At 41.5% G+C, this 26226-nt stretch overlaps 1 protein-coding gene across 4 annotated transcripts in view; it reads right to left on the reverse strand.

Moving 5' to 3' along the window:
* The window catches only part of STAU2 (staufen double-stranded RNA binding protein 2), a 141509-nt gene that overhangs the window by 91540 nt on the left and 23743 nt on the right, over nucleotides 1-26226 (reverse strand). For all 4 annotated transcript variants that reach the window (XM_033155426.1, XM_033155430.1, XM_033155428.1 and 1 more), the window contains exons 6-9: nucleotides 22983-23142; nucleotides 18160-18267; nucleotides 11235-11447; nucleotides 2999-3136 (exon numbers count right to left, since the gene is read on the reverse strand). In XM_033155426.1, coding sequence (XP_033011317.1) covers nucleotides 2999-3136; nucleotides 11235-11447; nucleotides 18160-18267; nucleotides 22983-23142 — 619 coding nt within the window. The remainder of the gene's footprint in view (nucleotides 1-2998; nucleotides 3137-11234; nucleotides 11448-18159; nucleotides 18268-22982; nucleotides 23143-26226) is intronic.

Consider the following 26226-nt stretch of genomic DNA (forward strand, 5'->3'; position numbering starts at 1 on the left):
AATCCAATAGACACTTATTAGGGAAAAAGTCAAAGTCCCACTGAACATAAAGGGGTTTATTCCTGAATAGACATGTATAATTATGCTACAAATGAAATGTTTTGCTTTAAAAATAAAATAAAATTAGAAAACTACAATGAAGTGAAAATTAATTGCATGATGCATTAACTGTTCTTTCTCAGACCTGTAAAGCTAGTTTAGGTATTATTGTAACCTCTATCAAGGATTAAAGGTCTGACTACAAAGAAAAAGCTTGCTGAAATTAACTTTGGGAACAGAACACCAACTAATGTCATCAGAGGTTTTCTTCTGTTTATCTAACGGTCAGCATAAGTAATTGGATCCATTTCATCACATCTAAGCTTGCTCTTTGTGTGACAGATAAAAATGAACATATTATCTCTAGATACTTTATTTCCACATTCAATTAGAACAAATGAAAACATGGTTTAGGCACTTTATACAAAAGACAATTTACTTTGATAAGTTTGTGAAGGCCATAATAAATCTTCTGGGACTCTGTCTCTGTCTAATGTGATATGATTTTAGCATGAAAATTTCAAAAACAGTATCATGTGTCTTAGGTTACAAAGTTTATTTACAACCAGTAGAAACATCGCAACTAAAAGAAACAGGCAGGATCAAACTACAGTCAAACAGCTTTGTTGCTCTTAATAGGAGTTTCAAACACAAGCTTAATTCTCCCATTGAAATCAGCAAGACCTGAAAATGCGAAACTTTGATGGGAGCATATTCTAACTAATGTTCCTTCAAAGAGAAGGCATAATGTGTAATATGTCTATAAAATTGTCAGTGTCCAACATCCTTTCTCTTTTTCATGACCAGATAGAAGGGCATTACCTCTGTTGGGGGGGGGGGGAGAGAGAGAGAGAGAGAGAGAGAGAGAGAAACTGCAAGGGGCACAGGCAGATAACAGCTTTCCTCCTTTTGCTCCTATATTCTAGATTGATTATGGCTAAGGATGCCCCTCTCCCAACTGCTGTCAGCACTGCACTGGAGAAAGATGAGAGCTAGACTTGCACCCATCCTTTGCTGCCTAGTAATGGTGGCTTATATGACAAACCAAGGCAATTTTCATCACAGCCCTCACCCCTCCCCCTGCAACAAATCATCTGACCGGTTTTAGCTATACAACAGGGCCAGGAACCTTTTTGGCTCCAGACTCTAGATCCTTATATTGACATCACATTGTTGTGGGTTGTCCTGCCCACCTGTAAAATCGCTTGTGAGTGGGATTCCCAAGTATGGGAACTGCAGTCCAAAGAGCGTCGCCAGACCTATGCTTTGCGAGCCTTCCCACACTTCTCCTTGCCACCCCTGATGTTGGAGGAGGGGAGGGGGATGCTTGTAAATGGAGGATCAAATGGAAGTGGAAGGGCTGTCTTAAAGCCCTTTCCAAAAGTGCCCTTTGAAGTAGCTCCGTGCGTCTCCTTTAAGTAAGCATGTCGGTGGGAAGTGGGGGAGAGAACAAAGAAACTTGCATTATACAGTGCAGGTTCCTTTCTCCTCTCCCTGCCTAATAAAACAAGTGCTGCTTCAAAGAGCTCTTTTGCAAGGGGCTTTAACCCCACCTCATCAAATGATGAGTGGGTTTGAAATCTTGCTGCCTTGGCAACTGTGTTTCCCAATGGGAACTGGGCACATAATCAATGCAGGATTAAGCCATGGTGAAGTCGGCTGATGTGACAGGTGGGTATGGTTTGGGGGAAATGACCTCAAGGGCCAAAATGGCAGAGGGGGGGGGGCAAAATTGGAGGTTCTCCACACCTGCTCTACAAGTTACTAGACAGAGATCTCTCTCAGTTCTACAACTCTTGAGGTTTTGAGATTGTTTAGTATGTGCTGTCAATTTTATGACTGTTGTGGGGTTTTTTTGTTTGTTTATTTAGCTTTATTGACTGATTCACTTTTCCCTGGACTTGAAACAATAAACTACTTGCTGAGCCTTTTCCGAACACTGCAGATAATGTTCAGCCTCAATCACCACACTAGTCTGGTGCAGTGTTTTCCACCACTTCTTTGGTGAGTTGTCTCTAGTGAGCTGTTCTTTCCCATTCTGAGTTCGATGTTTTCATAATGAAGAACTTGTACATGCATTTGCTTATTTCATCCTCCATCCAAATCCATTACCCTTTTATGTCCAGTCTTTTCAGAGTGTAAGTCTGAACCAGGACTGGCTTTGTTTTAATGATTTGTACTGCCATTCTGGGAGTCTTTTTTGACTGAAGAGTGGGATAAACAATATTTAAGCAAATAATAACAAGAGTATGATTACTATCCAGCCAGCACTGAATGCATCTTTTTACTTGTGACTATACATGTATATTAATGCAACAACTGAATTCAGGAATATTTATTTATGTATGTATTTCTTCTAATTTGCAACATGTCATCAGCAACAGGCAACACAACAGACCAGACTTAGCAATTTTTGGAAACAGAGATTCTTGGGAAATGTTTGGCTGTTTATGTTTCCAACATTGTTTTATTAAAGCTTTCCATATATGCACAATTTGTGGTTCTGCATCTTTTTCTGCTCTTTTAGATGTGGCAGCCATTTATGCTATGTCACACCCCAGGGCAACCATTTTGTGAGTGATGCCCACACCACATTCTCAGAATTCCATATGTGCCCATGGGCCTCCAAAATCTGATAACCAGTGGTTTCAAACATTTGGAAACGTTTGGATACTTGTACTGATGTATAATTTACATGTAGGTTTGTGTGTTAAAAATACATCCTTTTGGCAGGGATAGCTAGTTAAACACACAGAAAGAAAGAAATGACAGCGCTGTTCCTCTAATTAGCTAGCTTCTATAGCAAGAAAAGTTGAACAGAGAATGACAAAAGAAGTTTCAAATCATCATTTAAAACATTTGAAATATTATACTTGCGTTAATATTTTTTCTTATTATTATTTTGTCAGAGTAAAATAAGTAGAGCAAAAAGCACCAATCTGAACACAATTTGAGGCACCTGCATAACAAACTCTCGGCGACGAGGCATTCCCCTTTCTGAAATAAGAAGATACTCTGGTTCCTTTTCCCTTTTGGCTTGTTGAATCTGAGCCAGACGGCTAATGGGGTTCATTCCTTGACCATATTCTGGTCCAGTCTAAAAAGAGAGAGGAAGAAATGAAACAGGCTTTGTTTCTTTATTCCATATCATGAAAACAGTTATAAAGTATGTTCCTTTGCTAAGGTGGGTTCTCACCAATTCCACTTCCAACAGTTTACATCTGTTTGAGAACTCCTGAACACATCTCCACGGATGTCATCATATGAAAACATAGCCATACAAGTGGCAACCACCCATCTTGCTTATGCACAATAAACTACACCTCTATAATAACTCTTTTCAAACTACCACAACATTCTCATATGCATACTGCAAGGAGGAGTTCAGAAGTTTTTGCTTTCATTTCCTGTTAATGGCAGCTTCCTTTTTCATTCAAACTGGAACTGTGGTCAGCATTAGCTATTGTTTGTCTGAACAAGCCAGTTTTAGAAACCAAGGTTTGACGGTTTGCACAGCACAATGTTTCAGGGACTTTCTGGCTCTCTCTCACTCTAGAGTTTGAGGCCAGGGGTGCCTGAATAGATGTCTTCTCTGATCCTACCACCTTTCACTAAAAAACAGAACAGAAAAGTTGCCTAACCTCTGCCTTACATTGCACAAAGAACTGTGGAATGCCTTTCCCAAAATATTTTTCATTTCAGCTTTCTAAACTCAATAAAACCTCTCAGATTTGCACCAAGGCATTCTTGCTCCTTGAGTTTCCCTCAGACATCATTCCAATTTATACAGAATATAGAAACTACGTAGGGAACCCACCCTTCTGAAGGGTTTTGTCCGTTTCAGTCCTTGCAACAATACTGTGAGCTTGGTGAATTTTACTGGACCACTTATACAGACAGGAAAGGATAAAGGTCAGAGAGATTAGCTTTCCTAACATTACACAACAAGACAAGATCGAAAGATAGGTTGACACTCGCCCCACCACCCCCAGACAGCCTATATAAAGCATCCCCCATGATAAATTAAGTGTAAGGTAAATGCTTGCTTGAAGCAGATAGCTATCAAACCTGATAGTGTGGAAGTGTGTGCTGGCAGTAACATGTGCAGGGAGATTAAGGCACCAAATAATTTATTTAATGCCATATGTGTTTGGATCTTATGCCACAATAGTAAGGAAGAATTTATAAGTGAGGTATGAATGAAGTTTGCATACAGACCAGCAGTGATCTGCAAATCAGCTAAGCTAAAGTTGTTAAATGTGAGCTAGTCGGTAATTCAAAATGTAACATGCTTGGTTATAGGTCACTGCACTTTTAAACAATAAACAACTGTATAATAAAGACAACACTAAAACACACACACAGCAAAAGTGTGCAAGTTACTTAAATAAATATGAGCTACCTTACCAATATACAAACCATAAATATCATTAGGATTTAGATAAGGATATATAAATGGAAAAATAAAAATTGCTTATATGAACATAAGACGAACCCTACCAGATCCAACCAAAGGCCCATCTAGTCCAACATCCTATTCTTCCAGTGGCCAACAAGATGCCTATGGGAAGCACATAAGCAGCTCTCTCCCCACTTGTTATTCTCAGCAGCTAGTATTCATAGGCCTATCACCTTTGACAACAGAGGTAGTGCACAGGCATCCTGGCTAGTAGCTTTTTATAGCCTTATTTTTTGTCGTGACTGCAACACACATGTACCTGGTCCATGGGAGAGTAACTGAAGCCTCCATTACTACAACATGTCTGCCTCTGAATGCCTCATTGGTTTAACTTTCCATCTCTGGGAAAAACTCTGGGCATTTTGATCAGCTGGATGATAGTATGTTCCCATTACTAAATTATCCTTGGGGCCCAAGAATGCCACTCACATACTGTGCCTTTTTGGATTTCTAGCTTGTTGGAATCTAGGGCCAGATGAACTACATCCAAGAGTATTAAAAGAACTGGCAGAGGCGATTTCAGAACCACTGGCAGTAATCTTTGAGAATTCCTGGAGAACAGGCGAAGTCCCAGCAGACTGGAGGAGGGCAAATATTGTCCCTATTTTCAAAAAAGGGGGAAAGATAAAACCCAAACAATTACCGCCCAGTCAGCCTGACATCAATACCAGGAAAGATTCTAGAGCAGATCATTAAGCAAACGGTCTGTGAGCACCTAGAAAGGAATGCTGTGATCACTAAAAGTCAGCATGGGTTTCTGAAAAATAAGTCATGTCAGACCAATCTGATCTCATTTTTTGACAGAATTACAAGCCTGGTAGATGAAGGGAATGCTGTGGATGTAGCCTATCTTGATTTCAGCAAGGCCTTTGACAATGTGCCCCATGATATTCTTGTAAAGAAGCTGGTAAAATGCGGGCTAGACAATGCTACCATTCAGTGGATTTGTAACTGGCTGACTGACCGAACCCAAAGGGTACTCATTAACGGCTCCTCTTCATCCTGGAGAGAAGTGACTAGTGGGGTGCCACAGGGTTCTGTCTTGGGCCCAGTCTTATTCAACATCTTTATCAATGACTTGGATGATGGGCTTGAGGGCATCCTGATCAAGTTTGCAGATGACACCAAATTGGGAGGGGTGGCTAATACCCCAGAGGACAGGATCACACTTCAAAATGACCTTAACAGACTAGAGAACTGGGTCAAAGCAAACAAGATGAATTTTAACAGGGAGAAATGTAAAGTACTACACTTGGGCAAAAAAAATTGAAAGGCACAAATACAGGATGGGTGACACCTGGCTTGAGAGCAGTACATGTGAAAAGGATCTAGGAGTCTTGGTAGACCATAAACGTGACATGAGTCAACAGTGTGATGCAGCAGCTAAAAAAGCCAATGCAATTCTGGGCTGCATCAATAGGAGTATAGCATCTAGATCAAGGGAAGTAATAGTACCACTGTATTCCGCTCTGGTCAGACCTCACCTCGAATACTGTGTCCAGTTCTGGGCACCACAGTTCAAGAAGGATACTGACAAGCTGGAACGTGTCCAGAGGAGGACAACCGAAATGGTCAAAGGCCTGGAAACGATGCCTTATGAGGAACGGCTTAGGGAGCTGGGTATGTTTAGCCTGGAGAAGAGAAGGTTGAGGGGTGATATGATAGCCATGTTCAAATATATAAAAGGATGTCATATGGAGGAGGGAGAAAGGTTGTTTTCTGCTGCTCCAGAGAAGTGGACACGGGGCAATGGATTCAAACTACAAGAAATAAGATTCCACCTAAACATTAGGAAGAACTTACTGACAGTAAGAGCTGTTCGACAGTGGAATTTGCTGCCAAGAAGTGTGGTGGAGTCTCCTTCTTTGGAGGTCTTTAAGCGGAGGCTTGACAGCCATCTGTCAGGAATGCTTTGATGGCGTTTACTGCTTGGCAGGGGGTTGGACTGGATGGCCCTTGTGGTCTCTTCCAACTCTATGATTCTATGATTCTATTCAACATCCAGTGTGACACTACTTCCAGAACACCATTCACTGATCATCCTAAAAAGTTTGTATCCATAGATAACGATATCCCATTGTTTGCTTCCATTCCACCAGGTTATGCCCACTATATCTATGTTCACTTCAGCTTACCCATCTTGGCTCAGAAGCTTCTAGCATTAGCACATAAGCATCTATAATGCAATGTCTTTCTCCAAATGTCTCTGGCACATACATTTTACCCTACAACACTTTGGCTTCTTTGAATTGCTATAATATTCCACTGCACTTTCACTGCCCAGTTCTACCCATCTCCCATTTGAACAATAAAAAACACTTGATTTTGGATGATTTATCCAGAACTGGATGCTTCTCTGCTCCTATTGGCTTTCCCCCAGCTGCTCTGTCACCTTTTTGATTTTAAGTGCCAACAGTGTACTTCCATTCTGGTTCAAATGAAGCCTATCCCTTTTTGTACATGCCCTGATCATCCCAAAATGTTCCCCAATGCCTAACATCTCCAAACACCCACTCCTGACACCACTGTCTCATTCATATCCTGAGACTCCTCAGCTCTGCCTGTCTTGCAGGCCCTGGCTAGCATTTCAGAGAAAGCCAGTTTGAACAACCTGGACTTTCAACCTACTACATAGCCATCTTTTTTTTTTCTCTCCTAGAAAAACAACATTTCCCCACATCCTTGGAGCCAACATGCACCACAGCCATCGAACTCTCCCCAGCCCTATCTACCAGCTCATCAAGGCAACGTGTAAGATCTGTAACCCTTGCACCAAGCAGGCAAGTCACCAGGTTGCCTTCATACTTATCAGAAACACAGCTATATATGTCGCTAGTGAATGAACTGTCCACTACCAAGAAGTCTCACAGGAATATCCTTGGCATGAGTTAATAACCTGCTCATTTCCCAAGGAAAAGGCCTCTTTCAACGGATAATTTCTCTCTTACTCAGAGTGACATCCTTCTTCCCCAAGACTTCAGAGTCTGGAAGTGGTATGTTTTTATCACATCCCTGAAGGTCATGTTCAAAAACCTCTCTGACCACCTCAGTTTCTTCAGGTCAGCTTGAGGGCCAGGGCCTCAAATATTGAAGTCTTATTCTTCATTGTCCAAACAATACTTGCATTAATAGAGTATATTTATAAGAAATGGGCTATCATCTGTTAATATAAATGATATACATTTAGCAAATATATGGATAAGTTGTTCTAATAGCTTCAGTAAATTGCTTCCAATAGTGACAGCTGCAACAAAACATGTCTCTCTCATATCAGTCTCTAAAGCCACTGCAGGAGCTTAACTCTCCAATGGTTTGGCTTCACCCCTGAAGGGGCACTCTTCCATTGTCTCCTGAGACAGACGGATGCCGACCAGCTTCAGTAAAACTAAATCAGCTTATAGCTAAACACTCCAGATTTAACTGTTTGCTGTTGCTTGGGCTGCCTTTAATCAAATTTAGCTTTGTGATTTTCTTTAGTAATTAGAGCTTGTAAGTTGGGTAACTGTGCTGAAAGAATCTGAATTCTGAAAGCACCTGCTTTGCATTGCTGCATGCAACTTAACAAGGTGCAAGGAAACATCATTCATGGTGAAATAGTTTTAACTGCTTTACTGGATAATTATTTTCCTCCTGAAACCACCCACCCCCCGCCCAAACCACCCCAATAAAATAAAATCAGGTAGGGAAGGGATGCTTACAAAATCTTTTGTGGAGATGAGAAGCTAAAAAGATTGTTTTAATGATGCTGAGCCGAAGTGGTAATGTTTCACAAATTATATAGGGGATGGCATATGGCTGACTTGTACAACACCTGAGTTTGATCAGATTTAATGCAGATAAGTCTAACTCTAGCCCTTTCCCCACTTTCAGGAGGAATTTCGGATGAATACACAAATCAGGACCAGCCCCTCTAGACTGAAGCTCATGAATCCTAGAAGAAGCAATAAATCCACTGCCACCATGAATAAACACTCCATTTAAGAAACTTGAGCTCACAGGAATTTAGGAGGTTGAGAAAGAAGCTTCATTACACCACTAGAAAGCACACTAGTATCCTATAACAGAAAAAACAGTTTTGATGGATGGGTTGGTTACCATTCAACAAGTACTTATGGACATGATAATTATAAGGCAACTAGGACCTGGATCTGCAGTGAGTTCCTGAGAATCAAAGAGTTATATCACACAACTTCTAAGTAGTGATTATTTTAAAGTGCGAGCAAAGAAAACCAGCTTTCAATCCATGGAAATTTGATTCTTTGGATTCACTGCTAAGAGCAATCTTTGGTTAACTAATGTAAAAATCCTGAACAGAAAAGTTTACACCTCCTTCAGAAACAAAGTCTTGAATTCCAAGACTGTGTGAAGGAGTTAACTTTGACAAATTTCATCAATATATATCAAAGATAATTGACTCAAGATCACCTGGATTTCTGCCCCTCCCCCAGCATTTAGTACACAAACATGTATTGTTCCCCTGCAGTTCCATGAGTCTTTTCTCCTTTTAGGGAGGGCACATGCTTTGCCTGCTGAAGGTCTAAGGTTCAATCCTTGGTATCTTAATAAAATTATAATAAAAAAATCACATTCTAGGTAACACGAAAGACCTCTCCCTGTTTCAAGGTGCTGTCAGGCACACACAGGTCATCCACAGGGCAAGAAGAACGTGAGGCACGAAATGCAATCAGCTTTTATTTACAGAAAGTAACAACAAAGCAGTGACTTAGGCTCGACTTATTAATCTGGTGATGTTGCTGGAACTGACCACTGCTCCCTTTCTCTTCTAGTCTCTCACTCTGGATCCCTCCCCCAAGAAGACGAAGGGTGTGTCAAGGTGGTGAGCTTCTCCTCTGGGCCTGTCTGGCTCATTGCTCAGCAATGTGCAGGTCTCTCCTAGACTGAGACTGTCCTGCTGCTAGGTAGCCAAGGAAACCTCTGAGAAGATAGTGAGAACCAGGATCAAGGAGGAGGGCAGGCAGATGACACCAGTAGGCAAGCAGGCAGTCAATACAGGTCTGAAGTTCAGGAGCAAGAGTCAGATCTAAGCCTTGCAGGACCATGGACAGATCACTGGGTTCAAGGAATTTGTTCTTACAGAATCCTAGATCCAAACAATGCCTAATATATCATTCCAGGTCCAGAATGTACTTTTGAGGCTCTACCCCCAATTGTTTAAAAGCATAGTAGTAGCAACTGGGCCAAGATGCTAGCACTTTGGCACCTTTTCCATAGCCTTTTTGGGGCCTGCTAAAGATGTTCCTTTCTCCACAAACCTTCAAAAAACGTTGTCCAAGCTGGTATCTGTCTTGGATTCAAACTGATTTTATGTATGTGCTGTTTCAAACTGATTTCGTGTTTATAATTGTATTTTAAAAACCCTTCTTATGCATGTAATTGTTTTAACTGTGTGTGTGTGCGTGTGTGCATGTGTATCTGCTTTATATATGTTATAGTGTAAATTGCTTTGGGGTGCCTCGTGGGAAGGAATTTATAGCTGAAATTTATAAATAATAAGGCAGTAGGGTGCAAGGCATTCTTGGAAGGGAAAGCAGCTGGCAGGAGAACAATTAAGCACCTCTTCCACCTGTTAATTTACTGAAAATTGAACCCTGCCCCACTACCACTCTGCAGCTGTTCACAGGTGACCTTGGTTCCAGGGTCTGGGCCTGCCACCGAGCATCTGGTCCAGCCCACCAAATTAGCTTTTCAAATGCTGTTTTCATAGCCAGATTGGTGCAGCAGTGTCAGGCAGATGACAAGGCTGCAACGAGCATTTTGCTCTTGCTATGATCCAAGGAGTATTGCTCAGCTTTGTCTATAAACTTTATGAGCCCATAACAATCTAACTAGATACAGCTGGACTACTTTGTCTCAGCACTGGAACATCTTTTAAAAAACACAATAAAGGCAAAAATAGCACAAACAAAGCTACTCATCAAATGGGTATCATAAAGGCAGCAAAAACAAATGATGGATAGATTTTATATGAGGACTCCTGTCCGGTGGCACAAACAAACACGCTTAGGAAGGAACAGAGCTAGAAGCATCAATGTGTTATAGCAAGCACACCTATTAACAACAGCTACCTAACTTTTAAATACAAAGCTCTGTTCTGTCCTTTATCTTTATTTAGAGTGAATAAAAAGGGGGATAGGCAAATGATTACCTTACCAAAAGGTCACTTTATTACTATTTGCAATTATTAGGTTAGTCTTAAATGAAAAGCAAATGTTTAAAAACCCAGTAATGATGTCTGGGGTTATAGCATTAAATACCATATTGTATCATATAGTATTATGTATTTGGCATTACTACTATTTTCAATTTAAGGCAAAATATTCTAGTACAGAAATAGCTGTTTCCTGGGCCCAACTGTAAGATACATGGCAGCCTTTCAAAAGGCTGTTTGTAATGGAGAAGGGGCAGAATGGAATGGGGTGCTTAACCTTTGCTTGTCACATGCTTTTCCCCAGATGTTTTCCTTCCCTGTATTACTGCTCTCTATCCATGGAGTTCCAGAACTGCATGTGTGAGCAGAAGTCAGACCCAGAATGAGATGCATATGCAAACCAGCAAAATGTTCTGTGGAAGTGACTAAAAGTAATCCTCAACTTTAAAAAAGCCACAGGTGTATCTTCCTGAGCAAAAGAAAAATTGCACTACATACGTTGCTAACCATAAAAGGCAAATGAAAGCATTAAGTTTGGCAACTTCTGTTATTTGAATGCATCATTACCTTTAACATTGTTCTGGGGCGTTTTTTAAAATGAAGCTTTGGCTTTTCGATCACAGGAAGAGGGGGAAGTTTCCGTAGTTCTTGCAGGACAGCTATTGCGGCTCGCTTCTTTGACAGTTTCTTGCTGTTCCCTTCGCCTTCTGCAGAGAATTCTCCCACTGACACTTGGGTAACAAAACTCTTCATATGCGGTGGCCCACTTTCCTTTATTACCTATCAGCCAAGACAGGACATGCAAATGAAATGATTACAGGATTCATTTCTATTACATAAATTTGTCCTTACTATAATTATTTGTATGGAAATACGGCAGGCAGGAATAGGAAAATTAACAACCAGGTGTGTTAAAGAAGGCTTGATAATGTATATTATGTCGGAGAGTAAAATTTTACCCCCTGTGGATTTTCAATCCAACCAAACAACCCCTTTCTTAGATTATAACTTTTTATAAGAATCCAATCTGCATAAGAATCTGATCGCAGTAAGCTCATTCGGCAGTAAATCCCACTGACTTCTACTGAGAGAGCCAGTGCAACATAGAGATGAAGAGACTGAACTGTGAATCAGGAAGTCCCAGGTTCAAACTTTGCCTCTTCCAATGAATTCTCCAGGTGGCATTAGGCCTCAGTTCTGTGTCTGCAGGATGGTGGGGATGGTGGGGATAATACTGCTGACATAATGGACAGGGCTGTTGTGTGGATTACAACTAGATAGTGCCTGTGAAGTGCTTTTAATACATGGACGTTATATGCAAATGTTGCTGAAAAATTTATCACCTACTACTTATACCATCCTCTCAGACCGTTTGGAAAGACAATGTACAGCTAAGAGAGTGTGAAACAGATAACATAAAAGCAAAGTTCTAAGAGTCAGTGTGTTCAATGGAATAAAATGATGCGAGTTGGGACATGTGAGTTGTTGTTATTATTTATTGCATTTATCTATTGTTTACTGCACAAACTGCCTCAAAGCGACTTATAATTGTAAAACAATTTGTTCAAAGATATGTTATAAGGGGAGCTATGAGGGCCACAGAGTGGATTCAGAGACTTGTCTTTTGATGGTGAACCAATGCATGTCCAGCACCCATGCCTGGCCATTTTTAAAGACTCTGAAATGGTAATAAAAGACCAGCGAAGAATAAAAATACTCAGTGGACTTTCCACTGATTCTCCCCTACAAATGCCTCTCCGCTCATATTAGCAAACATGAGATTTCCAAGGTAATGTGTAGTTCTACCCTGAGTATTATCTATTTATTGTGGTAATGTTGAGATTTTTGCCTTGCTTTTGCAAAACCGTTCAGAGTACAAATCCTGTTGCATGACGCCATATGCATATGTGGAACAAGCAATTGTGCATGGCACAAGAAGCCACTCCTGCTGCTGAAGAGATTTCACTTATTGCAGTACAGAATGTGACTTGCCTCTTCAGCAATAGCTGCAATGGAGAACTCGAGTAACCTCTGGCTGGGCATGGCTGTCTGCCCCCTGCTCCTTATAATGGCCACAAGCCAAACAAAAGGGAAGTACTTTGACTATATATTTCCAGAAATGGATGGGTACTCATATCACTGAGAACAGTAACTCCATCTATAGGAAATTTAAAAAATAAATAAACTATATTAAAAATTAAACTAGATTTTGATTAGTTGCTTTGTACAGAAAAGGGAAGGTGCTGGCCACTGTTCACAGCAAAGATGGGTGCATGTATGAATTGCAACGTTGGTCTCAGAATTTTCAGTCTAGAGGGAAACATCCCTCGTGGTGCCTAACAGAAAAACGGTAGGAGAAGCTAAGTATGCTCACTTTACTGGCTTTTAGGCCCTACTCCAGACTCCATTGTAAAGAGAATGAGTTGTTCCACTGGATATGTAGCACACCGTGTTAGGCCCCTATATAAATGACAAAATATCACAATTGGTAAGGGAATGCTGCAGTAACAGTGCCACAGCATAAGTGAATATATACACAGTACAGTCATTGGAAATATTAAATTTAGTTGTAAAATAAAGCTTCTGCTGTAACTTGAAATGTGCGGAATCTGTCGACATTACCAGCGTTTCACAATGATAAATGGAACTTTGAATGTAGTTGTCAGCCAGAAACTGCTACTAAGGCTTACTCGTAAGCATTCCAGCACCATTGACTATGTGCATCACCTGCTGTGTTATTGCCATGGGGAACTACTGGACAATGCTTGTTACGTAACTGGTGACAAGTAACACACTCCCCACCCCGCACCACCTTCCCCATCTGGCCAAGTGCTATTTTAAATAGGTTTTTAATATATATATATATAGAGAGAGAGAGAGAGAGAGAGTTTGTTTTTGGATATGTAAACATGTCACATGAATGCTTGCTTCTCCCTTAAAAAAACATTGTACAAGATCCTCCGTTTCTTCACACCACTCAGCTGCCATTTCCACAATGCTTCCTTATTTTAAAATTTTATTTTCCTTGACAAATGCGAGGTCTCACTCTGGCACTAGAGCACATATGTCCCATGTGTTTTGTTTTGCACCAAAAAGGAATGGCCCTCCTCAGTGCCCGTCCTGGTGGTAAATGCTACTTCTCCTTCAGGGGCTCCACCACGATGCTCATACAGTTACCAAGCCAATGAATAGGGTGAGCATTGATGTCATGACTCAAGACCTATACAAACCTGCAAAATCAGTGCATGTGCCACATTCCAAAGCAGCAGCTGCGGGCCACACACACTGTGCTTCTTGGTATCTCTTGTGCATGGTACCTTCCTCTTCAAGTTGAGCATTATGTTACTGAAGCACCTGTGAAACATGCTCCTGGTTCCCCTCCTCCCCCTTTTGTGTGTCTCTGTGTGGCACATGGATGATGACTAACTGGAGAGCTGGAAACAGCAAGAATGGCAACTCAAATATGTGGCCACCAGCTCTAACAACTTTAAGAAAGAGATTAGGCAAGTTATTGGAGGATAGATCTACCAATGGTTATTAGTCATGCTGGCTATAATCTGCCTCCAGAATTGGAGGCAGCCCCCCCCCCCCCCGATCCTTCAGGAGGAAGGGTGGAGTAAAAAATTGAATCAATTTTCTTCTTCTTCATGGTGAATACCAGTTGCCGGAGAGTAGCAAGAGAGGAGGACTATTGCCTTCAGGCCCTGCAAGTGGTTGGCCACTGTGAGAAACAGGATGCTGGACTAGTTGAACCTTTAGTCTGATCCAGCAGGGCTCCTTTTATGTTCTTAGAAGAACAGCATCAATAGGCAGCTGGAGAATATGACTAGGATAAAACTTTGATCTTTAAGTGTTTTATTCCAATACCACATCTCTCATTAAAGTGTTTTACAATGTTTCTAAAAGATGTTAGATAACAAACCCTAACTCCACTTCATCAAGCACAGTGAATGGGATTAGGCAACACTGTAATCCCTCTGGGCTAAATATTTAGGGCAAGATTTTGCCCTCAGGCAGTGCTGCTGACATCAGAGGGCAGAACTTGGCTCCTAGTCACATTGCACACCCCACCCATTCTCCAGATATTGTGCAAGTCTTAAAAAGTTGTTTACACGAAGCAGAAAATATCTTTAACTGTTTGCTGGCTTACTGAAGTGCAATGATATAATGTTGTCTGCGGTTTTTGTAACCCAAAGAAAATGAGGGCTGCTTTGCAACTATCATGTGAACAAAGACATCTGAAAGCTTTAATGCATGCCTGGCACAAAATAATACCAGCAATTCCTAAATTAAAATCCTATTACAAACACCAAATCCTGTGGCCTATTACAAAATGATGAGTCACTGCATTGTTTCCAAATATAGGGTCTGGGTTAAACCTAAATTCTGTCAGTGATTATGCTACCTTCTCTTTGCAAGATTTTTACCTCAGAGGTGACTGCTTTGAGTTATCAACTAAATTTTGTCATGAATTCGCAGGAGGCTGGTACTAAAGAGAGGGTATAACTTGAGACTATCTAATGTTGCAGAGAGCAAAATATTCAAGGGAGCCTCTTGTAAAGCTTTATCTGGTGTTCTTAAGGACAGAGTAGGAGCCCAGGAGAGCAGCAGTAACTCATGTCCTAGAGAAGGGATAAGAAGCGAATAGGTAGGAATGCCAGGCTGTTCCATCTTCAGTTAGTGGGGATCAAACAGACTTCTACCCTCTCTGTTCCAAGGACACCTAGCAGCACCATACATTTGAATTTGTGGTGTGTTATTGCCTGGAGTGCAGGCCCTATTTCTGTTCACTGTGGTGTGTGATGTGAGGCACCACTACAGCACCACCCTTGCAGCTGTGATAGCACTGGCGCATGCCAGGATCAGTATGGGCTGTGGAAGGCAGTGGCAACGGAAGCAGCGGATTAGTGGTGGCAGTGGTGCATGCAAGTGCATCTTCATCTGCTGGTGCTTCCCCACTCTTGCCACTGTCCTGCTCCATCCCGCCAGAGCCAGAAGGGTGGTGCAGCACAACATCATGACTAAGGATGTAGGCCAAAGGAATGAACTGCAGCAACTGCCAGGTCTGGGTGAGGAGCCGAAAACCGGATTGCCTATGCCAGGAAGTCAGGTAATTTCAGGCTGCAATGTCTGTCTGTCTTTCTGTAGCTGAGTATCCTGCTGCAAAGAAACAGTTTCTCTGCTTCTTCTTTTGCCTTTCCCATCTTGCTTGTTGTATTCTGTGTCCCTATTCCCTCTGTACCCCATCTGACACTGATAACAGCTTTGTAGTTAAGTAGCCATAGATGACAAGGAACTCCATGCAGGTGAGTTTATGGAATTCCATGCAAGCAAGGAGGGATAGTGTATTGGTCTCTCACCTATACCTAGCATAGAAACCAAGTGTGCTACAAGAGAAGGGGGGGACCTACATCTGTGCCCAGCACAGAAATGCAGTGGACAGCAGCAGGAGGGATGGATCTCTCTAACCCTGTCCACCAACTCACAACAGGCTACTACTATTATTTTTTTATTATCACCTAGTAACTTCAGCAGACTTAATTCACAAGACTGATGTATTGCATGATCTGAAAAATGCTTACTCAGAATAAAACACATTGGTTTGGATCCAGAGTAACAGTGCAACCCTGTCTACTCAGAACTATATCCTATTTAATTCAATAGGGTTTTCTGCCAGGTAAGTGGAGTTAGGATAGGTAAGTTAGTTGCACCGAAAACAACATGACATACCGGTAAATTAATCAATGATTAACCCATTGGTTCCAATGGGTACTACTACATGCAACCAACTTAGTCTGCATCTAGCCCATTGATCTCCATAGGATCTACTCCCAAGTAAGCCTTGGCATGTCTCTCAGTATCTAACATATTTGTTCCATCTGAGCAAGTATTTCTGCTTGTGCAATGGAACTTTCCCCCTTCTCCTTCCACCATGAGGCCCCTAAATCTGTTCTAGGTTTCCTCCAACTCTCTGGATCCTTAGGCTGATGGAAACTATTAGTTGGATACCCACACACATCTTGGCAAAAGTAACTTTTAACAAAAACTCATAGAGCACCTGTTCCTTGTCTGCTTGACAATATGAAACATTATTCTCAATTGAGCCAAGGGTCAAACACCCAGAGCCTCTTGGGAACCACATGGCAGGAGCACTACCTTCCTGTCACAGGACTTCAGGACCATGGCAGCAGAGCTCTCTACTGAAGGTGGAGAGGTAAAGATTGGATGTGGTTATTGCTTAGGAAGATAAAATAAGCAGGTATCTGTGCATCTGGCCCAGCTCCTCCACGTCCACCCTTCACTCTCTAACGAATGAGCCAATTTAATCAGCATTTTAGTCAGGGTGCTCTGTTATTAAACAGAGTGCTGCAGTTGGATATGGAACCCTCAGCCAATGCCCACCTCAAACAGTTTTTGTAGGTACAAAAACAGCAATGTCTAGGAAAATGTTACTTAAATAAGAAATAGTAGCTATAAAATATATACACTGTAGTTCATCAATGAAGTATGGTGCACCAGGCAAAAACATCTCTCTACCCCCACACAAAAGGAAACAAACAGACTGTCTGTAAATAAAGATTTAAACTAAGAGGAGTTCAAAGCACATTTTGACTGCTCAGTGGTGTATGTACTGCAGGAGGAAAAGTAGAAACAAAAAACTAACAGTAAGGACTCTCTAGAATGGAGCAAATAGCAGCTTGGGGGGGGGATATAGGTAAAGGGACCCCTGACCATTAGGTCCAGTCATGTCCAACTGGGGTTGCGGCGCTCATCTTGTATTACTGGCCAAGGGAGCTGGCTTCCAGCTTCCAGATCATGTGGCCAGCATGACTAAGCCGCTTCTGGTGAACCAGAGCAGCGCACGGAAACACCGTTCACCTTCCCGCTGGAGCGGTACCTATTTATCTACTTGCACTTTTGACGTGCTTTTGAACTGCTAGGTGGGCAGGAGCTGGGACTGAACAATGGGAGCTCACCCTGTCGCGGGGATTCGAACCACCGACCTTTTGATCAGCAAGCCCTAGGCTCTATGGTTTAACCCACAGCGCCACCCACGTCTCTTGGGGGGGGGGAATAGAATGTGGTAATTATATTTAATTTAATATTAATAGAAATTACTTGCCATTTGGGTTGTATTTGAGAACAAAAGGGCTCTATCCCTCTGCAGCTCTCAGAACTCTCTGTCCAAAACATTCTTCCACCCTCCAGAGTAGATTTTTTGAGGGAAGGCATAGGAAGCTGGAAGGGGTGTGTGTGCTAGTGAAAATAGCCCCCTCCTCCCTTCCAGCAGTGTGAACTTCCTCTGAACAGAACTCTGGTCAGGGCAAGTATGGCTCCAACCCATTATTTTTCTCTTTTGTATGCATGTTCAATAAACATGTATTTAGTAGCACTGTATTTGACAAAGTGCCTGTAGGGAGGGCAAAGGAATTTCTCCCTCTCCCCCGTTCCCAGATATTATATATCCAGCAGAACAGAATGTCAAACTTACCTCAAAACTGACAGGCATGCTGCGCTTCAGTGCAATTTCAAATACTACACTGATTTCTGACTTGTTTGCATCTTTTTCGTCTTCCATTTCGTTACCTGGCTCTCCATTCTGGTCAAGCAAAATAAGAAATTTTGATTATAGCAAAACAAAACCCTGAAACATATTCACTAAAATGTGTATGCAAACAAGTACATTTGCAGCCACTTTGATCAAGCAGAGGCAGCTTGATACTGGGTAAAAAAAAAGAAAAGAAAAGTGGCCCTGTTCTTTCAGGGCATGGAGTTAATTTTAAATTATTGTGTGGATGTGTTGCTTGTTCACAAAAGTCCAACCCAAACAACAGGCTGAAGGCTCAGTCACAAATTTCTGTAAAGAGTTTGCTGTTGGAAGGCAAGAAAACAGATTTAGTCTGTGACCAGTACAGATAAACATTGTTAGCCTGTCTACACGGGGAAAGATATAGTGAGAGTGCAAACTGCCTTTAACCATAGTTTGGCCAGCGCAGTCATAAAACATAGCTATGGTTAACACCAATCATGGTCTGCAAACTCAATTCAAACCATCGGTATGCTTCCTAATTTGTGGACAGTACTATAAATAGTTTAGGAATTCATCCATAATCCTTAATCTGGAATTCAGAAAAATCAACAATGGTTAGGTTGTGTGTATGCATAAGCCTTCCGCAGCAGGAAGCAAAGCAAATGTTTATCTATGGGCCATCAGCTGCACTTTACTCAATGGTCAGACAAAAGCTTAACTGGTGAGCCAATATATTCCTTTACCCTCAAATTATTACATCATAAAAGCAGACAGAGGCTAAACAGGGACACAAGTACTCTCCTGCATTATTTATAGTTATTGGCACTGAGCAGCAATAACCCTTGAGACTCTTTCACATAAGCTTCATTACCACCAAGAAAAAGCAATAAAGGAAAGGGGATGGATGGATGACTGGTGGTTCCGAAAGATCCATGGTTTACGTGTGAGTCTCATCACAGTAGTAAAGCTCTTGGCTATGTACTCCCTTCTCAGGCCTCACTTTGGCTGCTTGGCAGGAATAATTTGGCAGCTGTACAGCAGTTCTTTCATGAATGCAGGTTCATGTTCCCATGGACTCCTCGTTTTCCTCACTGCTGTTTGCGTTGTGCTTTCCTCAAACTGACACAATGAAGATTCAACCCCATAAAGTCTCAACATCCAGTGCCTTAAAAGACTCTGCGTGTCCAACGTTGTTCAATGTTTAGAAGGCTCTTGTTTGTTTAGTACATAGTTTGTGCCTAACATGCCACAGCACGTAGGGGGACTTTTCATCTATCTGCAGCTCTACAGTGCACACGGTCTACCACCTCAGCTGCCCTGTTTCTTGCTGAGAAGTTTTGTGACTACTCTGACCAGCTACAAAACTGAAGGAGAGCCTTGCTCGATTTCTGCTGGAGTCCAAGGCTGTGACCAATGGAGGAACAAGACCTTTTGGAGTGTTAATGCCGTGAGCCCCTCCACTGTAAGCTCAGGTTGTATATATGTGTAAATATGTGTAAAGACATGTGCAGAGGAGGGCAGCCATGATGATTAAGGGTCTGGAAACCAAGCCTTACAAGGAATGGTTGAGGGAATTGGGTATGTTTAACCTGGGAAAGATGAGATATGATAGCTAAAGGGCTTTCACAGGAATAGAAGATGGGCAAGCTTGTTTTCTCCTGCTCTAGACCCAAACCAATGGATTCAAGTTACAAGAAAGGAGATTACAACTAAACCACAGGAATAATTTTCTGATAGTAAGAGCTGTTCAACAGTGGAACAGACTCCCATGAGAGGTGGTAGACTCTCCTTCCTTGGAGGTTTTTAAGCAGAGACTGGATTGCCATCTGTCATGTATGATCTAGTTGAGATTCCTGCATCGCATGAGGTTGGACTAGATGACCCTCAGGGTCCCTTTCATACAATTCTATGATTCTATAATTTTATGATTCTATGTCTAGAAATGGAGCAACAACAGTGGTAGTCACAAGGCCCTGTGGGGATAATAATTCTGGATTTCAGAGGTGTTATAAGGACTATTGAGAGAATATTTGTGACATTTTGAATATTTGAAATATGCAAATACTAAGCATGGGCACCCCTTTGTGCTGAGATCAGCAGTGGTAACAAAAAGAATAACTTCTTTAGATTTATGCAGCCCACTGCTGTCTTCTCTGTCAGTGCCTCCTCAAGGTCTTGCACAGAGATGATTTAGCTCTACTGTCGGAGAGCCTTTTAGAAAAACAGAAATGTGAAATGCTAGAGAATGAAAGTAGAAATTTTCCCTCATCCTAAAGTATTACATTGTGTGATATAATGCATAGTCTGCCTTATACCACTGCTTCATTCAGGTACATTAGCTTATTTCTACATGTCTGACATTTTGAAAACAATAAAGGAAAATCTCCAAGGATGTAATGCAGCAGGTGTTCTTCTTAACTAAATCAGATTGAAATCTATGGGATTTAAATTCCTGTTGTCCTATGCCTATGCATGCAACTTGATTTTCTACATGCTAGTTAGTAGCCAAATTCCAGGGCTTAGGGTCTTCTAGGGACTGATTACCAAGTAAGCATGCATAAGATTTTTAGTCACAGCTACCCTTTGTAGGATTATGCCACATGTACTCAATGCTTAAATACAATTGCTCTATATAGATTTATAGCATTTAATCTATAAAGGAGTGTTGAAAACACATCCTCTGTATCTTCTGACTAAGAGTGATCACTCAGTGCTTTCTGCCTTTCAAGCTGCCCATGGCCAATCAGGGCCAACCAGGGCTATAGTGCTGGGGAAGGAGGGTTAATTCCTTTGCCTGTGCCATCCCCGCCTCCCATTTTAAATCACCTGCCCCTCTACTGAATCTGTTTTCCCCATGATAAAGCATCACATCTCTGTGTATACTTCTATGGAGCAACTAACAACTTCAGGGGAAAATTAAATTGGGAATATGGCACGTCGGGGGGGGTGGGGGTGCCGGTGGTATGCCATTCTGCCCTCATGTCATGGTCTTGATCTGTTTTATCCCGCCCCCTGCAGTTTTAACTGGGCACCTTGTGCCTCAATTAGGTGAACTCTAGTTGTGCTTTAGATTTACCTATTCTATCATTCCAGACATTTCAATCGGCAAATTAAATTTCAACCATCTTTTATATGTTCATTTACTTTTACATAATAATTATTATTTTTTGCATTTTGCTGAATAATGAAAGTGTTGACTCTTACAACTGCAAGACTGAGCAAACTAATGATATACCAAGGGACTAATAGACTGAAAGCCCAAAACCATCTGACAGCTGTTCAGAAGCTCAGTCAAAATGACTTTGTGATCTCATTCACATGCACAAGATTTCATATCAAAATGTCATCATTTGGAAAATGTGGAGTTATTTTTTTTTGGGGGGGGGAATTCCTCAGGGTAAGGAGTCAGGTCTAACTAAACTAGAACTAAGTATGTATGATCTTTATTTTATTTTATTTTATTTTAAAGAGAGAGAGAGACAAATAAGGGCACTTCTGCAACCCTTTGGTTGCAGGGAATGTAAGTGTAGAATTAGAGATCTTTCCTCCAGGGTGCATCAAAACTGGTATTTTCCCAGCATATGAATTGCAATGGACGGTTCATCATTTATAGGGTTGACTGTCAGGTGTGACTGTCACAGCACTCAACTGGATAATACATATGTATCACTGGTGATAAGATACAACATACACTCCTGTTCTCTCAAATATTTGGCTTTTTTTTTTTCAAGAGACTTGGGGTCTTTTCTTTTTTAACTTCCCTGAGTGATTAGTTTTCTGGTCTACTGCATGACAGAGCAGCCTTGCCCAAACTGGTGCCTCCAGATGTTTTGAAATACAACCCCCCCCCACCAGTCCCAGCCAGCAAGGCACCACCTTGGCCATGGCTGCTTTAGACCATAACAAGAAAAAGAGTCACACGGTTGTAAGCAATGCAATGTCTTCCATAACAATGACTCACAACCATTTGGAATATGTCCTAACTACTCTAAATAAAGCACCTTTCTAGAGATAAGAACGTCAACAATAATAGAGCTACATGGAGAATTCCATCTCTCACCTTAACAAGAGAGTCAACGGGCTGGATTTTAATTCCATTGTGGAAAAGGATTTCCTCGGCATCCCTATCACCCAATCTGCTTCCACATGATTGGGAAGCCCCTAAGAATGCTGTAGCATATGATGCAGGGGCAGCAAATGCTTTAAGAGTGCATAGACTTCAATCCAAGCACTGGAGTCACTGTGATAATACTAATGATGTTGAAGTGCAGTGATTTCCAACAGGAAACTATGCTTCATGTATGATATCCTTATGAGGCCTCGTCTGATCTCTCTCATTTCAATGAACATTCTGTCCCTGATATAATGCTTTTAGCAAGGTTGCAGGGCTTGGCGGATGTGTTGGGGGGGGGGGGCTGATAGGGAAGTGGTAGAGGCAGGCTGAAAACCTCTTTTTCTAGTTTGGTTCAGCACAAAGGGGACTGGGCCAGAATTGAAATGCGGTAAAACGTTTCAAGGAGCAGAAGGTCACATTATTCATTTAAAGCTCTCCCCAGCTGAGATCCCACGCCATCCCTAATGAGGATGGTTCTTTTTTACTTTTTAAGAAGCAAAATGTGCTGATGGCCTGAGTTACTGCAAGCTAAATAGAACTGATATAAAAAGGTTGACCAAGGAAAACACAAACATGTCTATTCTCCCCACAAGTTCTTCCAAATTAGTACACCAGTTTATGGAGATCTTGCTTACTATGGCTTTAAGAAGCAAAGGCACGAATCACTAACCTGAGGTAATTTTGGGGGGATTGGCTCGTTCTGAAGAGCCTGAAGAGCCTTCATGGCAGCATTGTGTCTAGCAGCTTGGCGAGTCTTCCCTTCACCAAAAAATTCATGGTCACCCACAGTCAGCTGAACATAGAAAATCTTAGGCACAGGGCAGTGATATCTAGGGGGAAAGGTTATGGGCACATTAAGTCCTCATTGCAAGTCAAATTCACACACCAAACAACTTGCAAACACTGTACTGTATGTAAACTGTATTTGAAAATGTCAGTATTAACATTTAGCTAAAACTTTTAGTCAATTTATCAGTTAGGTAAACCAATTAAAAACCTTTTAATTGATTAAAAAGTTGCCACGGATAGACCTCACAGCAGATGTCAAAACATGTTTTAAATGCAAAATAATTTGTTTTAACTTACAAAAACTACACACAGCAAAGCTGCCTTACCACTCACTGCTTTCCCTTCCTCTGATGTTTCCAGTGTGTTGTATTTTAGATTGTAAGATCCTCAGGGCAGGGACCTGCCCTCTTATATGTGGTAAACTGCCATATACACTGATGACACTATATAAATAATTATTAATAGTAAAATCTTCTGCAGAGCAAACTGGAAGTTACATGCAAATCTACATAGAACTGCATATAACATTCAGCTTCATCCCCTCCCCCCCCTTAAGTAACTTTGGCAGATGGTAATGTGCAGCAGGAAAATGGTGTTAGGTGACACTTAACAGTTTCCTCAATGCCAGTTGTCTGCTTCACACAGCTCCCCCAACTATATTCTCCCTACAGAGTTCCAAGTGTATTTTGTGAATCGCAAACATGTTGTTTGGAATTTTGTGGATTTTCACTTTTGTATGCTTTAAATTATGGTTCAAATTTTTTTAATGATAATTTTATTTTTTATTTTTTGTAAACCACTTTGCGGTTTCTTTCTACAATCAAGTGGTATATAAATTTTATTAAATAATATTAAATATAATGAACAAAGAATTCTGTAAAACACCCTCAATACATTGGGAGTGCTTTTAATAACAAATAAATAAACAACTGCACAATTGTATGCATGTTTACTCAGAAGCAAGTCCTACTGTATTCAATAGGACTTACTCCCAAAATAAGCATGTTTAGGACTGCAGCCTAAGAACAAATATATATATATTCTGAGAATACGGGAGAGCTATTATACTTATGACAAATGCGCAAGGAAGGGAAAACAGCTAACAAAATGAAGTAGCCTGCTGTCACCTCAAACATGCCAGAACAAGACAGAAACATTCAGAGCCAAGGTAAAAATTTTCCTTCCTGTTATGTAGCTTGAGATCTAGTCACTGAATAACCCTGTGGGGATTATAGCTTACTTTCCTTAAAACATGCCCTCCTTTTCATTTTTGACTATGTATCAGCTGACTGTTGTTCTCTAGATTATATCTTGGTGTATGACAAGATTTTTTGATTGCTTGACTGCAATCAAACAGAAGTTTGGTTGGATCCTCTTTCAAAGGGATCTGGGATTTTTTTAACAAGTGGTAAGGACAAAAATACCTTGTTCATACAGGTTATTTATATATCACACCTTTCGAGTGTCTCATTAGGACAGGGGAGGTTCAGGTTCAAATCTCTACCAGCTACAAAGCTTACTGTGTGATCTTGGCCAAGTCATATTCTCTTTCAGCCCCATCTACTTCACATGGTTGCTGCGAGGATAAAATGAGCAGGACGAGAGGACTATGTGCACTGCCTTGAACTATTTGAAGGAAATGCAGGGTACAAATGTAGTTTGAAAAACAGTTCTTCCAAGGAGTCTGGGGCAGCAAATGTGGGTTTCTCTAAACTTTATCATCACAATAAATTTGCAATATAGCTAGTTGTTCAAGGTTTCCTTGTAAGATTTAGAGCTGAGTGGAGATTTGAAGTTGGAGCTCCCTGATCCAAATCACACACACTGTATATTGTAGGCGGCCCAGAAATCTCTAGATGATGCCTAACACCAAATCATAATGTTGCTGTTTTTCAACCCCTAATGGGAACAGCTCTCCAAAGGCCTTAGGTTGAGCTCTTCCTCAACTTTGCCATCTGCGATTCTTTTAGCTAGAGATGCCTGGGAATGCCACACTTCCAGTGAAAAACCAGGACACTCTACAGGGACTGTTTGGGAACCAAAATAATCATATGGAACCTGATTGTTAACCATCACTCTTTGCAGGCTTTATTTCAAGTCTGAATTCTGCATCTATAGCTCACTACGCAAAATAACAACAATAGACTTGAGACACAGATACACATGAATTTCCAGAGCAACAACTGTGCAAACCTTGGATCAGTGCCTAGACTCAAGAGGTGGGCTAAATGAGGGCCAATAATCTGAGACTGAAACATGCCAAGACTGTGGATGAGTGGTCCCCGGGTCTGGGAAATTGACCAATGACTCTGAATGGGTCTGAACTCCTTCTAAAGGAGCAAGTCAGTAGCCTGGGGTTTGATTCTAGTTCCAACACCATCACTAGCAGGTGTCTTCAGCGGCTAGGATTGCATTTTATCAGTTTCGGCCGGTGAGACAGCTAGGGGCAGTCTGGGACCAGTATAGTTTACGCACGGCAGTCCATGCACTGGCAGTCTCAGTACTTGATTTTGCAATGTCCTTTATGTGGAGCTACCTTGAGCCTGCTCCAGAAGCTTCAGCTGCTGCAGAACGTGGCAGCTCGATTACTGATAGGAATAGCTTCCTGAAAGCATGAAATAACTGCTGTGGGAACCGCTCTGGCTGCCTGTATGCTACTGGACCATGTTCAAGGTTTTAGTACTAGTGTATGAAATCTTACCCCTTCATGGATCACTGCCTTGTCGTGGCGAAGGGGCTTGAATTACTCAGGGAAGCTATGGACAGGTCAAGATGGACAGGTCATAGTGGAGAGTTTGGACCAAACGTGATCCACCTGGAGTAGGAACTGGCAAGCCACTCCAGTATCCCTGCCAAGAAAACTCCATGAACAACAACAAATGAAGTCTTAAACAACTTAGGACCTAGGCACCCTACAGAGCCCTTCACTCCTTATAGAAGTGAAGATAAGTGAAATCACCAGGGACTGAGCTTTTGAAGATGCCCCATGCCTATGAAATCAAACCTCTGTACATTCAGCGCAAGACATTCAGCACAGTAGCCCTGCACTGTTGGATACCTTCCCAATAGAAGTGAAGAAAATGTCAACACTGTACAGATTTCAACATGCCATGAAGACATGTTCA

The sequence above is a fragment of the Lacerta agilis genome, chromosome 7 (genome assembly GCF_009819535.1).
Source record: "Lacerta agilis isolate rLacAgi1 chromosome 7, rLacAgi1.pri, whole genome shotgun sequence".
NCBI lineage: Eukaryota > Metazoa > Chordata > Lepidosauria > Squamata > Lacertidae > Lacerta > Lacerta agilis.